The 14362-nt window shown below is 46.3% G+C and overlaps 1 protein-coding gene across 6 annotated transcripts in view; it reads left to right on the top strand.

Annotated features, from left to right (window-relative positions):
- Positions 1-10479, top strand: part of TCAF1 (TRPM8 channel associated factor 1) — a 47043-nt gene extending 36564 nt beyond the window's left edge. For 4 of the 6 annotated variants that reach the window (XR_010663683.1, XR_010663684.1, XR_010663685.1 and 1 more), the window contains 6 exons: positions 703-916; positions 1228-1467; positions 2930-3267; positions 5033-5283; positions 7777-9262; positions 9297-10479. Coding sequence is in view for 1 of the 6 variants with exons in the window: in XM_065939283.1 (XP_065795355.1) it covers positions 703-916; positions 1228-1467; positions 2930-3267; positions 5033-5283; positions 7777-7786 (1053 nt within the window). In the remaining 5 variants the exon portion in view is untranslated. Of the gene's footprint in view, positions 1-702; positions 917-1227; positions 1468-2929; positions 3268-5032; positions 5310-7776 lie in introns of all 6 variants that reach the window. The other 2 variants (XR_010663686.1, XM_065939283.1) reach the window with 2 other exon arrangements.
- Positions 10480-14362: the final 3883 nt, after the last annotated feature.

Genomic DNA, 14362 nt, shown 5'->3' with positions numbered 1-14362 from the left:
ACACACACACACACACACACACACACACCCTGTTTGCAAAATTCAGATACCGTCCTGCTCTCTCCCCCTTGAGGGTCATTGTGATGGTTAGCATCTATTTTGTTTTTTTGTGCCTGTATCTGTTCTGGAACTTGTTTAGCCATAAACCCCGGAAAACAGTCCCAGGACACCGCTGAGGACAGGGGTCACTCCACTGGCCCAGGAACAGGGGCCTTGGGGAACAGGAAGGACTGAGTCAGTCCTTCCCTGCATCAGCCGGTCACACTGCTTCCTCCTGGGCCTTCTCTCTGGTCAGAAGGCAGGATGCCCTCTGTCTGGAACTTCCCAAAGCCAGATTCACCACCCTGGAACAGGCAGCCTGGGATTCTCTGCTACAGAGACACCCAGGGACTCTGGGTGGAAGTGGCTCTGCCCGGAATTAGCGTCTGCGTCACACCTGGTGCCCTCCGGCCTGCGTCTCAGCAGGACCCTCCGTAGAGCTGTTTGACCCCGTGAGAGTAGATTTACAGGGTCTGTTCCATACGACCTTGAGGGAGCGTACACTTCCATGGGTTTCGAACACAGGGCTTACAAGTGGTGGGATGCCTGGACTTACCTGGGGTTCCTGGACCCATGACCCTTCCTGCCCCCTGTCCCGGGCACTGTCCCCTTCTGCTCACACGTGCCCCAGGGTCACACTGCTCGGGGATCTCTCTGCTCCAGATACAGATTGGCTGCCACACTGATGACCTGACCAGGGCCAGCAAGCTGTTCCGAGGCCCCCTGGTGATTAACCGCTGCTGCCTGGACAAGCCCACCAAGTCCATCACGTGCCTCTGGGGGGGCCTCCTGTACATCATCGTGCCTCAGAGCAGCAAGCTGGGCACCGTGCCCGTCACGGTTAAGGGAGCTGTGCATGCTCCCTACTACAAGCTCGGTGAGTGGACGCCTTGGAGCAAACCCCGAGGCACATGGAGAGCGGGCGGTGAGGAGGCCCTCTGGGGCTGCCTGGTGTAGGAAGAGAGAGAGGTTCAGACCGGCAGAGGGAAGGGAGGTCTGCTTCCTTAGATTTGAGGCCAAGGAGATAAAGACCAAACCATATCACATCCCTGGGACCTTTGTAGAAGAAGGTTAGAGGGGTATGTGGTTATTGATGGTCTTGGTGTTCTACTGGGGGGGTTCAGGTGGTATGTATTAATGGGAGGGACTTGGGAAAGTGAGTTTCAAGTCCTGTGGCCTGTCTTCCAGGGAAGACAACCCAGGAGGAGTGGAAGCGGCAGATCCAGGAGAACCCAGGTCCCTGGGGAGAGCTGGCCACGGACAACATCATCCTGACGGTGCCGACCGCGAACCTCCGCACCCTGGAGAACCCCGAGCCGCTGCTTCGCCTCTGGGACGAGGTGATGCAGGCCGTGGCCCGGCTGGGGGCCGAGCCCTTCCCGCTGCGTCTGCCTCAGAGGATCGTTGCCGACGTGCAGATCTCAGTCGGTGGGTGCCCAGGGCAAACCTCTGTGCATGTTGCACCCCTCAGGGCCTTGCTTTATCAGATGGCACTAGTGGGAAAGAACCAGCCTGCCAATGCTGGAGACGCAAGAGACGCGGGTTTGAACCCTGTGTTGGGAAGATTCCCCTGGAGGAGGAAAAGGCAATCTACTCCAGTATTCTTGCCTGGAAAACTCCATGGACGGAAGAGCCTGGTGGGCTACAGTCTATGGGGTCGCAGAGTCGGACACAGTGGAAGTGACTTAGCACATGCAATGTAATCCTTGCCATTTAAGTGGAAAGGGAAAAATTACGTTAAAAAGGAGACTTGGCTGTCTCCCCCAGCAAAACATCAGAAACTACCTAAGTGTCCAACAGTTACAGGATGGTTAATTAATGTACTTTCAATGGATGTTAGGAAGACATTTAAAGAGATATTTTGATGGCATAGGAAAATATGATGAGATTAATTAGTGAAAGTTGCTCAGTTGTATTCAACTCTTTGTGACTCTGTGGTCTGTAGCCTACCAGGCTCCTGTGTCCATGGGATTCTCCAGGCAAGAATACTGGAGTGGGTAATCTTTCCATTCTCCAGGGGATCTTCCCAACCCAGGGATCAAACCCAGGTCTCCCGTGTTGCAGGCGGATCCTTTAGCATCTAAGCCACCAGGGAAGCGTTATATGGCCCTAGAACCATAAGTACATGAGTTTGAGCAAACTCCGGGAGATGGTGAAGGACAGGGAAGCCTGGTGTGCTGCAGTCCATGAGATTGCAAAGAGTCAGACATGACTGAGTGACTGAACAGCAAAAAACTATATGTACACAGCATGTTAAAATATGTAACAGTTTTAGTCAGCATGTCAGGAGATATTATCCAGTAGTGGAAGTGGTGCAGACAGTAAGGGCTGGCTTTCACAGACATTTGTCAGGGGACTTTAGGGAATGGGGAAAGATAGCAGAGGGCCTCTTCCTGGGTCACAGGGGTTGGGAGAAAGCACTGAATAAAGGGCTAGTTGCCAGTGGGTCAGGAAGCCTGAAAAATGAAGAGTGTGTGAAAATTAAAGAACCATAGAAATCCCCTCTGGACCCTGTTGTCCTTGGCGTACTCAGGTGATCACCGTAAAGAAGTACCAGCGTGGACAGCTCCATAATGAGGAGTGGACCACAGGTTCTCAATTTTGAGGAAAAGAGTATAATGACGGGTCCACGTGGATAGAGCACTCCCAGAGAAACAGAAAAAAAATTGAATAGTAATGTAGACAGTGATGCAAAACCTGCCTCAGTACCTATAGCCGGTCAGAGTGAGGATGAAGTCATTCTTACAGAATGAGAAGATAAGGAGAAAAGCCTGGAAGGGCCTGGGTTTGCCTTTCTGAACATTCTGGGTGTTTGGGGAGATACAGCAGAGAGAAGAATTAGGCGGGTGGGGAGCGCCCTAACCCTCTCTGCCGCTCCTGCCTTTCCCAGGCTGGATGCACGCAGGCTACCCCATCATGTGCCACCTGGAGTCGGTGCAGGAGCTCATCAGTGAGAAACTCATCAGAACCAAGGGCCTCTGGGGCCCCGTGCACGAGCTGGGCCGCAACCAGCAGCGGCAGGAGTGGGAGTTCCCCCCGCACACCACCGAGGCCACTTGCAACCTGTGGTGTGTCTACGTGCACGAGACGGTCCTGGGCATCCCTCGAGGACGAGCCAACATTGCTCTGTGGCCCCCAGTTCGGGAGAAGAGAGTCCGCATTTACCTGAGCAAGGGTCCCAATGTGAAAAATTGGAATGCCTGGACGGCCCTGGAGACGTACTTACAGGTAATGGGCCAGCGTGGAGGGGGGGTTTCGACGGGAGCCCCACTGCGGGGGACCCTGGGCAGACAGTATCGTGGTGGCCGGGGGTCACCTCTCACTAATCTGCATCTCACCCTGGGCTGCAGGAGGCTCTGACAAAGTCCAGGGGTGAAGGTCCTAGTGGATGATAACCCTCGGCATCCCTTTGCAGCACCCGAAAGCAGATGTAATTGCATCAGCCCCGCCATTCACCCTGGGATTTTGAAGAGATTTATGAGAGTAGATAGAAAGCTCTGGGAGATAGTGAAGGGCAGGGAAGCCTGGCGTGCTGCAGTCCATGGGGTCGCAAAGAGTCAGACTGAACAAAATCAGAAAGCAGTAAGAAAGGTTAAAAGTGGTAGAGGCAAAGGTAATACTACGAGTATAGCTACTGTCATGGCTTTAAACCCAGGCATACCTGAGACCGAAACCAAACTGCTGTCTAAGCAGCTCCCTAAAGCCAGTTACACTTCCATGCGCGCACACACACACAGACACAGTGTGTAGGATAGGAGCTGTTTTTTTCCCCTAGGTGAGTAAACTGTCTTCTCATTATGGCTTGTCTGTGCCTCAGTTTCCATGTTATAAGCAAGCCATGATTCCTCACTGGACTGGACGTGGGGGCGGCCCCTGCCTTTCGGTTATCACCCAGCACCCAGTTCCAGCCCCCCAGCCCCTGGATCCGTTCCCAGCTCACTGTGGAGGGTTTTATCACCTGGAACTCAGCCTCAGGCCAACCACACCCTCTTCTGGTCCCTCCACCTGCTCGAGTTCTCACTGTTGATTCCCTCCACCACAAAAACGACAGGGAGACTGCCAAGAGACTGCTGTAACCCTGTGTTGGGACAGAACTTCCTCCTCGGTGAAGTCGAGTTGAGGTTGGAACTGCTAATGTCCCTCTGAGTTCCCGAGCTCTTTAACCCAACCTACTGCGGGCTGTTTCCAATGGCACCAAGATGGCTGTCTTTTCCTAAAATTCTGCCTTACTCTTAACTCTGGCCACCTAGACAATAGATGGCCCAGCAGGTAAAGGATCCACCTGCAGGGCAGGAGACACAGGAAATGTGGGTTTGCTCCTTGAGTGGGGAAGATCCCCTGGAGGAGGAAATGGAAACCCACTCCAAGTATTCTTGCCTGGGAAATCCCATGGACAGAGGAGCGTGGCAGGCTACAGTCCCTGGGGTCACAAAGTCAGACACGACTGATCACAGGGCACACACAGACTATATATTGTCCTTGCTTTTTCTGGACTCCCTTTTTTTCCTAAAGACCATTTTGGTCACCTTGCAAATTGATAGAGACCTCCTGCTAGTGCAGATTATGTCAGGGTCGAGGTGGCAGTTCCCAGGTTGTGGGGGGTTAGCTTTACAACCGTGAGAGACAATGGATTTTTGCACTTCAGCCAATTTTAAATCTTCATGTAATATCCTATTAGTGCTGTCATAGTCTAATGAGACAGCTGAATAATGATATTGGTAGTAAACCCTGATATTAATCAGTGCAGTTTTGACCACTGGACCGTCATTCATTGAGGGTCTGCTTTGTTGTTGGGCCCTGTACTGGCTCAGAGGCCCTTCTCATCATCAGAATATGAAAGTAGCCCACGAGGCGACCAGGTAAAAGAGGAGAGGGCCAGTGATAGATATGAAGCTGAGATTTAAGGGGTTAAATGCATTCATTCATTCATTGAGTGTTCGATGGGTCTTTTGCCCATCAGATGTCTCAACCTGCTTGCTCCTTGTCTTTCCAGCTCCAGGAGGCCTTTGGGTGGGAGCCGTTCATCCGTCTCTTCTCCGAGTACAGGAACCAGACCAACTTGCCCACAGACAATGTCGACAAGATGAATCTGTGGGTGAAAATGTTCTCCCACCAAGTGCAGAAGAATCTGGCTCCGTTCTTTGAGGCCTGGGCCTGGCCGATCCAGAAGGAAGTGGCAACCAGCCTGGCCTATCTGCCTGAATGGAAGGAAAATATAATGAAATTGTACCTCCTCACACAGATGTAAGGAGTGCCCAGCGAGGTGGCAGGTAGAGAGGTTTGGGGAGGTAGGCAGAGATGGGGATTCACTCCTCGACCTCTGTCTCTTAGTTCTAGCCTTGCCCTCTCAGCTCATTGCCCCTGGACCCTAGTAGCATCTCCAGGGTGGGTTAAGAACATAAAGTGGAATCAGAAATCCTCAGGAGCATGGCCTTCCATTTATGAGCTCGTTCCTCTGCTCTTGGCTATCAGAGTCCCTCCTGACACTGTGCTTGGCCAGTGCTGAGAGATTTGGCCTCTGCTCCTACGGGTCACTATCACCGGCTATAGGTATTCACGCTGAGGACTCCCTGGGGCTTGATTTTTTTTTTATCATTTTCCCCCAAACCTGACCATAGAACTCAATGGAAACACTAATTGATCATGATATTCAGACAGCTCCCTGAGAACTCATATTTTGTGTCTTGGGTAGTTTTCCAAAAGCTTTGAAAAGCCATCTAGTGCCATTTGAAGAGCCCATCTAACAAGGCTTAGCTCTTGGGAAAGTCGTTTTGTCTCTGAACTCCCGTTTCGTTGTGTGTGGGGTGAGGGTAAAGATCCCTGCCTCACGGGGTTGCGTGAAGACCTAGACTGGTAATTCTTAGGGGCGTGGACCCCAGGCATGCCCTGAGGGGCGCTCTTCTTTCGTGCTGGCCCGCCCTCTGCCCGCAGCCCAAGAGTTAGGGTCATCGTCTCTCCTAGTTGACCCCCTGCACCAAGTCCTGGGACTTTGACCAGTCAGTTATGTGACTTTGGGCAAGCTCCTCAACTTCTCTATGACTCAGTGTCCTCTTCTACAAAGTGGGATCTATTTCATAGGACTATTGTGAGGATTAAATTTTAGTACCTCTGAAAGTGACAATACTTGGCAGTTAGTAGGTGCTGAGACCATGCGAGTGGCCACTGTTCGTATCGAATTAACTCCCATCAGTTTAGACCAGGGCTGCACTTTGCAGTGGCATATTTACAATGCAGTGAATTAATCCTGTCCCACCCTGCCCTCTACGCAGACTCCAAAAGGATTCTGGTACACTGCCCTGTACTCTAAAGGCAGGCCTCTGTATTCACGGTGGGGTTTTTCGAAGCTGCTTAGGGTTCGGTCTCCTTCCATTCCATCTCTCCGGTACAATCCCTTCTTTGATTAAGCGTGGAAATCACTTGAAAAGCCAGAACGAGACCATGAGGATGTTTGTGCTTAGCAAACAAGGAGCAGCCGGCTGAGTGGTGGTATTTGTGTTTCTGTAGTGACACAGATTCCTGTCGCTGTTTGCTCGACAAAGTCTGTGCACAAATAGAAATCTTTACTCTGGAACAAGATAACTGGATGTGGCTGACCCAGATTTTATTTAGTTAAGTGCATTCAGAGATTGTCTTAACTTTTCTTCCAATCTTTATGGAGAACCTCCAAATTCTTTGTAGTTTCAGGTAGAACTGGGGCTCCAGGATAAAAGCTGTGTGCTTCCAGCCAGTTTTCCTTCCTATGTCTTTTGATTTAGTTGCTTTAAGACACTGTTTTATTTGCTTTATTAGGATTTGGGTGGAGGCATAGACAATAGGATTTGATGTAGACAGTGTTTTTCTTTGGATTCTTTCATTGTGTCATTTCTCAATGCCAGAATTGTTTTCCCTTACTTCTCAAATATCTATCATGTAGGTTCTTCAAACATAGATGCTGAATATTCATTCAGCAGTTAAAATAACTGCTATTAAATAGTGGGCTGTTGTTTATGTGCCAAGGACAGGTGGCTTCATTTAATCCTCACAGTAGTCTTATGGAATGGAAACTCACAACCCCCCTTTTACAAATGAGTGAACTGAACCTCATGGAGATTGAGTAAATTGCCTAAGCCTTTATTGCGAGTTAAGTGATAGATTTGGGATTTGAACCCAGGCATTCTGATTACAGAATGAGGGTTAGTAACTACAGTGCTTTGAACAGCACAGAAATGAGTAAATGAAGAAATGAAGCAGCAAATAGAAGGACCTTTATGTCCTCACTTGCCAGCACTTTGGGTGCCTGTACTTACCCCCCATAAGCCCCAAATGCCAGTCCAAGGGAAGACTGAGGTCGGCTCCCAGTGGAGTGCTTCCCAGTGGACAGTGCTGGCACGATCCCTTTAGTATCAGCCCAGTCATCTGGGTTCTGGGGTCGTCGGGTTTCGGTCCTCCCTAGGGCACCATGAAAGTGTTCTGCTAGCTTATTGGATTTTCATCAACAGGCTATTGTGGGAAGGCATCTTGACTCCCAAGTGTCCCAGACCTTGCTATGTTCTCAGAAAGAAAATTAGATGCTCAGTCATTTAGAATTATTTTTATGTTGATTCTTACCCTCTTTAATCCAGTCTCAGCGGTATAGCCCTGGGGACCTTTTACAAATGTCACGTTGTCCATGTCACCGCCCCGTCTAAAAGCTTCCGGCGGGACTTTGAATTTAAGATGATGCACTGAACATGTAAGTTTACTTCCCTCCCTCCCCAGGCCCCACTGAAACTGAAGTCAAGAAACATGAAAGAGAATTGACTCATCTCAGCAAAGAAAACTGAAGGAATTTGATTGTAAGTGAAGAAGATCTCAACACATTCCTGAAAGAGAGAAAGTGGAAGACACAATAATGAAAGAGTACAGCTCCTTGCAGGCAGAATATAAGCTGATCTGGACACAAAACCCCAAGAGACTTGGGTACCTGAAAAGTCTATTGACTAAAGAATTATGTCAGTTGTGAAATTGATTCCCCCCCCATTCTACCCCAACCTCTGTGCACAGAACACAGGCAACCTACCACTGGTTTCAAGTCTGTTGTTATTGTGGTTGTTCTGTTGATGGTGTTTGTGTAAAGGAATCAGATAAACTGCTTGAGGAGAGGTAGGAATTGGTGCTCCAAAGTAAATTTCTCTTTTATGGAAATAAACTAGCCCCTAACCTATTAGCTAATTCTCTACTGACAGCCAAGATCCTTACTCAAGTAACCAAGTGCTTTCAGTCACAGAAAGACATCCTGCAGAAGCAGACAGACCACAGGGAGCCCAAGCAACTATATAAAAAACTCATATTGATTCTTCAGTGAAAATGATCGGCTCAGAATTCCCAAGACATTGAGCCTTAGGGGGAGTGGTTGGGGAAGGGACCAGGAAAGCAGCATGGATTCAAGAGATTTGAAAAATATAACAAATTCTGGGGGAAACAGAGTTAGCATGGGAAAAATGACTTAAAATATCTGTATCTTTGGAGAGATGTGAGGTGCATCTGTAAGATTAAAAACAGGATGCTACAAAGAAAGGGAAAACCTTGAAAATAAGAACCCTTAAACTGAGATAAGACTGCCAAAAATATTTAGTAGACAGACTCTAAGACAAGATTGAGGGAATCTTCCCAGATGTGGAGCAAAAAGAAATAGGAAATATAAAGGGCAGGGGGGAGAGATAGACAATCAGTATCTGTTAGGAGTTTCTAGAAGAGAGAACATAGAAAATGTTGTGAAGAAAAAGAAAAACAGTTGAACAGAAATAACTTAAATCGCCAAATTGAGAAGACCCCCATACAACCTACATCTGGACACAATCTTCTGAAATTTTGGAATATTAAGGATGAAGCAAAGATATTAGAGGTGCCAAGAGAAAAGTTAAAGTTAGGTCATCATGATTAGCTCAACTAAAAAGGGATGAGAACTAGATTGGGAGATTTTTCACCAGCAACACAATGATATAGACCAATAGAGGAATGTCTTCACACATGGAAAATCTCTGTACCCAAAATTCCACAGCAAGCCAAACGAAGTTTTCTGACATGCAAGTTTTCAGAACATCTACCTTCTTTGCACTTGGAAAGGAAGTTCTCTCTCACCTGCTAAGGAAATTCTGCAGCAAAATGAAGATGAAAATCGGGAAAGAGGAAGAAATGGAAGCCAGAAGACAGTGAACCTCACCCAAGATGTCTCACTCCAGAGTGACCATTATCCAACAGGAAGGCTCACTCCAGAGTGACCATTATCCAACAGGAAGGCTCACTCCAGAGTGACCATTATCCAGGAGACCCATTTCAGATGAGAGTACCTGGTCTCAGACTCTGATTCTGTGCCATAGACATTATCCTTGAGAAGTTGGAATGTTTGAGAAATGGAGGAGATGCAGTCTTTAATAAACACAAAGGAAAACAAAGCAAAAATATGTCTAATTCAAGTCCAGTTATGAGATAATGATAACAAAAATTACTCACGGAATGTAAGAAGAGACTGGATTTGTCATTGGCGGTAGGTATATTTCATTTCAAGTGACATAGGAATCATGACATTGAATATGTTTGGAAGAAAATATCATAGCTTCTACTTTGTTGTTTAGTCCATAAGTCATGGCCAACTCTTTGTGACCCCATGGACTGTAGCCCACCAGGCCCCTCTGTCCATGGGATTTCCCAGGCAAGAATATTGGAGAGGGTTTCCATTTCCTTCTCCAGGGGATCTTCCCAACCCTGGGATCAAACCCAGGTCTCCTCCATTGGCAGGCAGATTCTTTACTGCTGAGCCACCAACTCTCAGTAAACAGTATTTACAAAGCCAAAATAATGTAAATACTGTTTATTGGTATTCAGTGCTCTGATCAGCCTATAAACAAAACATGAGAGGCCTAATCTTTTATCCAGAAATGAAACTGAAAGTAACCTATCTTATAAAAGGAAAAAGAAAGCAGAAAGAAGTTGAGAATTCATTGAGGGAAGAGTGGTGGAGAGAAGAGTAGAATTACTTGTCTATTCAAAATGGGGGTGAGAAGTCTACAGTTACTGGGACAAGGACTAAAGGATTAGTTACTGTTCAAAATTATAAATTAAACCAATAGAAGCATTAAAAGTGACATCTATCAAAAAATTGGGAAAGGATAGGCAGATGAAAAGTGGGAATAGTGTAAGTTAAATCCTTATCTTTTGTAATGGGGAATTATTAAAGATTGTCTAAAGTTAATAAGTCAAGAAATTATTGTTCAAACATATTATTTAATGTTAGGAAGTTAGTTAACAGAATATCTAAAAATAGAAATTGTTAAATGCATCACCTATAGGGTATGGGACTAGTATTAAAAGGGTGGAGTGGGAAACTGTGTTTTTCATTTTAAGTCCTTCTGTACTATTTAATTTTTTACCTTGTGCATGTATTACTCTGAGAAATTTGTAATAAACTCAAATAAAAATCCTTCCATGGCTACATATTAACTAAGATAGAATCCAATCAAAACCCTTAAAATGGCTTATAAGGCCCTCAAGTACCTGGATCCACCCAAGGTGTCCAGGCTTATCATATCTGCCCATCACTCTCTAGTTCTAACCACACTAAATACCCTCCAACTATTCAGACACACTTCCCCTTCCCTGTTTCTACAGGTGTTCCACAGAAAACAAAGTTTGTCTCTGACTCACCAGAGTCTGCTGCTTAAGTATCTGTTAAGTGAATGAATGTTTAACAGGGTGTTCATGAGAATCGCCAACAAGTGTTCTTTCCCAAGAAGGTACATGATGTTTGTCTCTTAATCTAGGAGCGTTTCAAGACCACGATGTAAGCTTTCCTGAGCTATCGTTTGATAGTTTTGATAAGTTTTAGTTGTATATGAGACCAGATGATATCAGAGGATTTCTATGCATCTGTCAGTCTCTTTGGCATGTTCTTTGCCTTGTTGCCTCAACATTACAATTGACTTTCAGCTGATTTTTCCCTGTTCAGTTCAGTTCAGTTGCTCCCATGGACTGCAGCACGCCAGGCTTCCCTGTCCATCACCAACTCCCAGAGTTTACTCAAACTCAGTTCCATTGAGTTGGTGATACCATCCAACCATTTCATCCTCTTTTGTCCCCTTGTCCTCCCACCTTCAATCTTTCCCAGCATCAGGGTCTTTTCAAATGAGTCAGCTCTTTGCATCAGGTGGCCAAAGTATTGGAGCTTTCAGCATCAGCATTAGTCCTTCCAATGAATACCCAGGACTGATCTCCTTTAGGATGGACTGGTTAGATCTCCTTGCAGTCCAAGGGACTCTCAAGAGTCTTCTCCAACACCACAGTTCAAAAGCATTCGGCTTGCTTTATGGTCCAACTATTATATCCACACATGACGACTGGATCCCTGCATTGAGAGAAACAGTCAACCATCCAGTGGACATCTTCGGGCTCCCAGGTTTCTGTCTACTGCTATGCCTAGTCTCCTGGTGGTTCTTCCTTCTACATCATTTACTTTCTTCTACCGTCCACCTTCCGAGGCCAACTGGAGCACTCTAATTAGAGTACTGACCTTACTGCCAGTCTTCAGCAGCTGCATGTATTGGAAATCCTTCTTCATATTTCCTCTTAATACTATCACTCTCTGATTTACCTAGTCCCTAAACCCCACTCAAGGTCACAACCTCCCTAATGTACATACTTAACAGGACAGTAAGTAATCAAACACTGCCGTGAGTGCGTGCTGTCCCTTCAGCCGTGTCTGACTCTTTGCGACCCTGTGGACTATATAGCCCGCCAGGCTCCTCTGTCCACGGAATTCTCCAGGAAAGAATACCGGCGTGGGTTTCCATGCCTCCTCCAGGGAATCTCCTAGACCCAGGGATCGAATCTTACATCTCCTGCCTTGACAGATGGGTTCTTTACCAGTAGCGCCACCTTGCTGACAAAAGTAACACCTTCAGGACTCGTTCATGCCTCTGTTCTGTACTCCTCCAAAGGTTTTGGACCCCTGCTTAGCTTCCATTTTGAAACAGATTTCTTTCACTGACCCACATGATTGGAGTTGGTCTTCCAAGTGCTGTTGAGAAGGGGTGGGCTGATCCTCAACTTCTCAGACATCTAGCTACACAAACACAATTCCACTTCTAATTCCAGAGAGTTATAGAAATGTCACTTATTTGGATTCTTGTGATTTAAATGCCATAAAGAGAAGCATTTCTTTGAAAGGAAAGCTTAGGCAGTATAAGTTATTTCCAGTGTTCTAATGTCATGTTAGGTGGTTGGCTTCATAGGTCTCATTATATCAGAAATAAATAAATGAGTGAAATACAAATAAGGTATGCATTGACCAGTGATGACAGTGTCAGCAGTCAAGGATTGTGTTAATACAAGAATATACACCTGAGGGCCATCAGAAAGTTAAGTCCATTCATCTGCACTATATAGGAACTCATATAATTATTTAAGAAATCTGTTCTTAAAGGTATTAAACATTTCCTTGCATGAACTGCCTAAATTTGGACATAAGATACACTTTCACAGATTTCCAAAATCATTTAGAATAATTTGAGAACTGAGACAGTGCTGACAGGGTGGGAAGGAAGGCAAAATGATCAAGGTTGCAGTATAAAAACATTCAAGTTAAGAAGAGGACCCAAAGAAATAGGGAGAAGACCCTCCTCTCCTCATCAACAATATAGCAGCCTGTACCTATGCCCACTCCTGTTATCTGTGAAGTCTCTGTGATTTAAACAGAAGCCAATATAAGCCCATATTAATTTCACAAGTAGACCAAAAGAGGATATGAAAACCTTTATAACTCTTGAGGTCAGGCTGGCCACCTGTCAAGATGGCCAGCAAACTCCAGTTTCATTGCTTTAAATAAATATGCAGGAAGAAACTTGCCCTTGGAAATAGACCATGCTATAATTTAAATGCGTGCATACTTAAGTCGCTCAGTCTGAGCAACCCTATGAACTATAACCCACCAAGCTCCTCTGTCCATGGGATTTTCCAAGCAAGAATATCAGAGTGGGTAGCCATTTCCTCCTCTAGGAGATCTTCTCGACCCACAGATTGAATGTGAGTCTCCTGCATTGACAGGCAGATTCTTTACCTTTGAGCCACCAGGGAAGCCCTGTAATTTGAATAGAAGTTATCCTACATGAACTAAAGAAAGAAAAATGTGGATGAGTCTTTCATAAATACCCTCAAGCTAATGACTTTGCCCTTTACTCAGAATACAACACAATTTTAATAAATACATTTGAGCATTTTAATGTTAGGAGATACAACCACTTCTATTAGCCTGGGTCCTCCAAGAGGCAGAAGCCAGATAAGGTCAGGTATGCTGGAGGTTTATTAAGGTTTATTCATGGAAACACTTGTGAGAGAAAATAGGGAGCCAGAGGAGACTGGAAGGGCCATCAGACTGTGATGTCATTGCAACCTCAGTGAAGGAGAGCGTGAAAGAAGAAATGACTTACATTGCAGTGCAGGTCTCAGAAAGTTTTGTCAAGGCCCCTGGAGAGTCCTTGAGCAAAAGTCACCCACCAAATACATCCCACGTCTCCTTAGTGTGCACACTCAGTTGCTAAGTTGTATCAGGCAGATTTTTTATCTGAGCCACCTGGGAAGCCCCTCTCCTTAGTATCCCCACCCTAATTAAATCACTGGCCAGCAGAAGCTCCTGGGCAGTGTGACCTTGGCGCCGAGGATTCTGGAACACATCAGCTGGGGCCGTCTGTCAACTGCATACCCGCTCCCTGCAGTTGGAGAGCTGAGCCATGCGTTTTCATGGCCATAAAAGCACTTGTTCTTAAAACAGCCATAGACACCTGTTCTGGATCATTTCATTGACTTAATTAACCTTCCCAGTGACTCATACCAGTAGATGCACATAGGTGGATTCATCCATCTTTCTTCCTAAATTAGAGTATGCCTAATCCTTTCCAAATCCTTGAGGCCCTTTAGGGAAAGAATACATGGGACCACATTAAGTTTAACTCACAACCGAAAATAATCGAAGCAAGAGGCCAGTGACTATTAATGCTAGCCCATAGTTGGATAGTACGTGTTCAGTTCAGTTCAGTCACTCAGTCGTGTCCGACTCTGCAACCCCATGAACCGCAGCACGTCAGGCCTCCCTGTCCATCACCAACTCCTAGAGTTTACCCAAACCCATGTCCATTGAGTTGGTGATGCCATCCAACCATCTCATCCTCTGTCTTCCCCTTCTCCTCCTGCCCTCAATCTTTCCCAGCATCAGGGTCTTTTCCAACGAGTCAGCTATTCACATCAGGTGGCCAAAGTATTGGAGTTTCAGCTTCAGCATCAGTCCTTCCAATAAACACCCAGGACTGATTTCCTT

Source organism: Muntiacus reevesi, chromosome 6 (assembly GCF_963930625.1).
Source record: "Muntiacus reevesi chromosome 6, mMunRee1.1, whole genome shotgun sequence".
NCBI lineage: Eukaryota > Metazoa > Chordata > Mammalia > Artiodactyla > Cervidae > Muntiacus > Muntiacus reevesi.
Note: the sequence above shows the minus strand (reverse complement) of the source record. Positions and strands in the feature narration are given on the sequence as shown.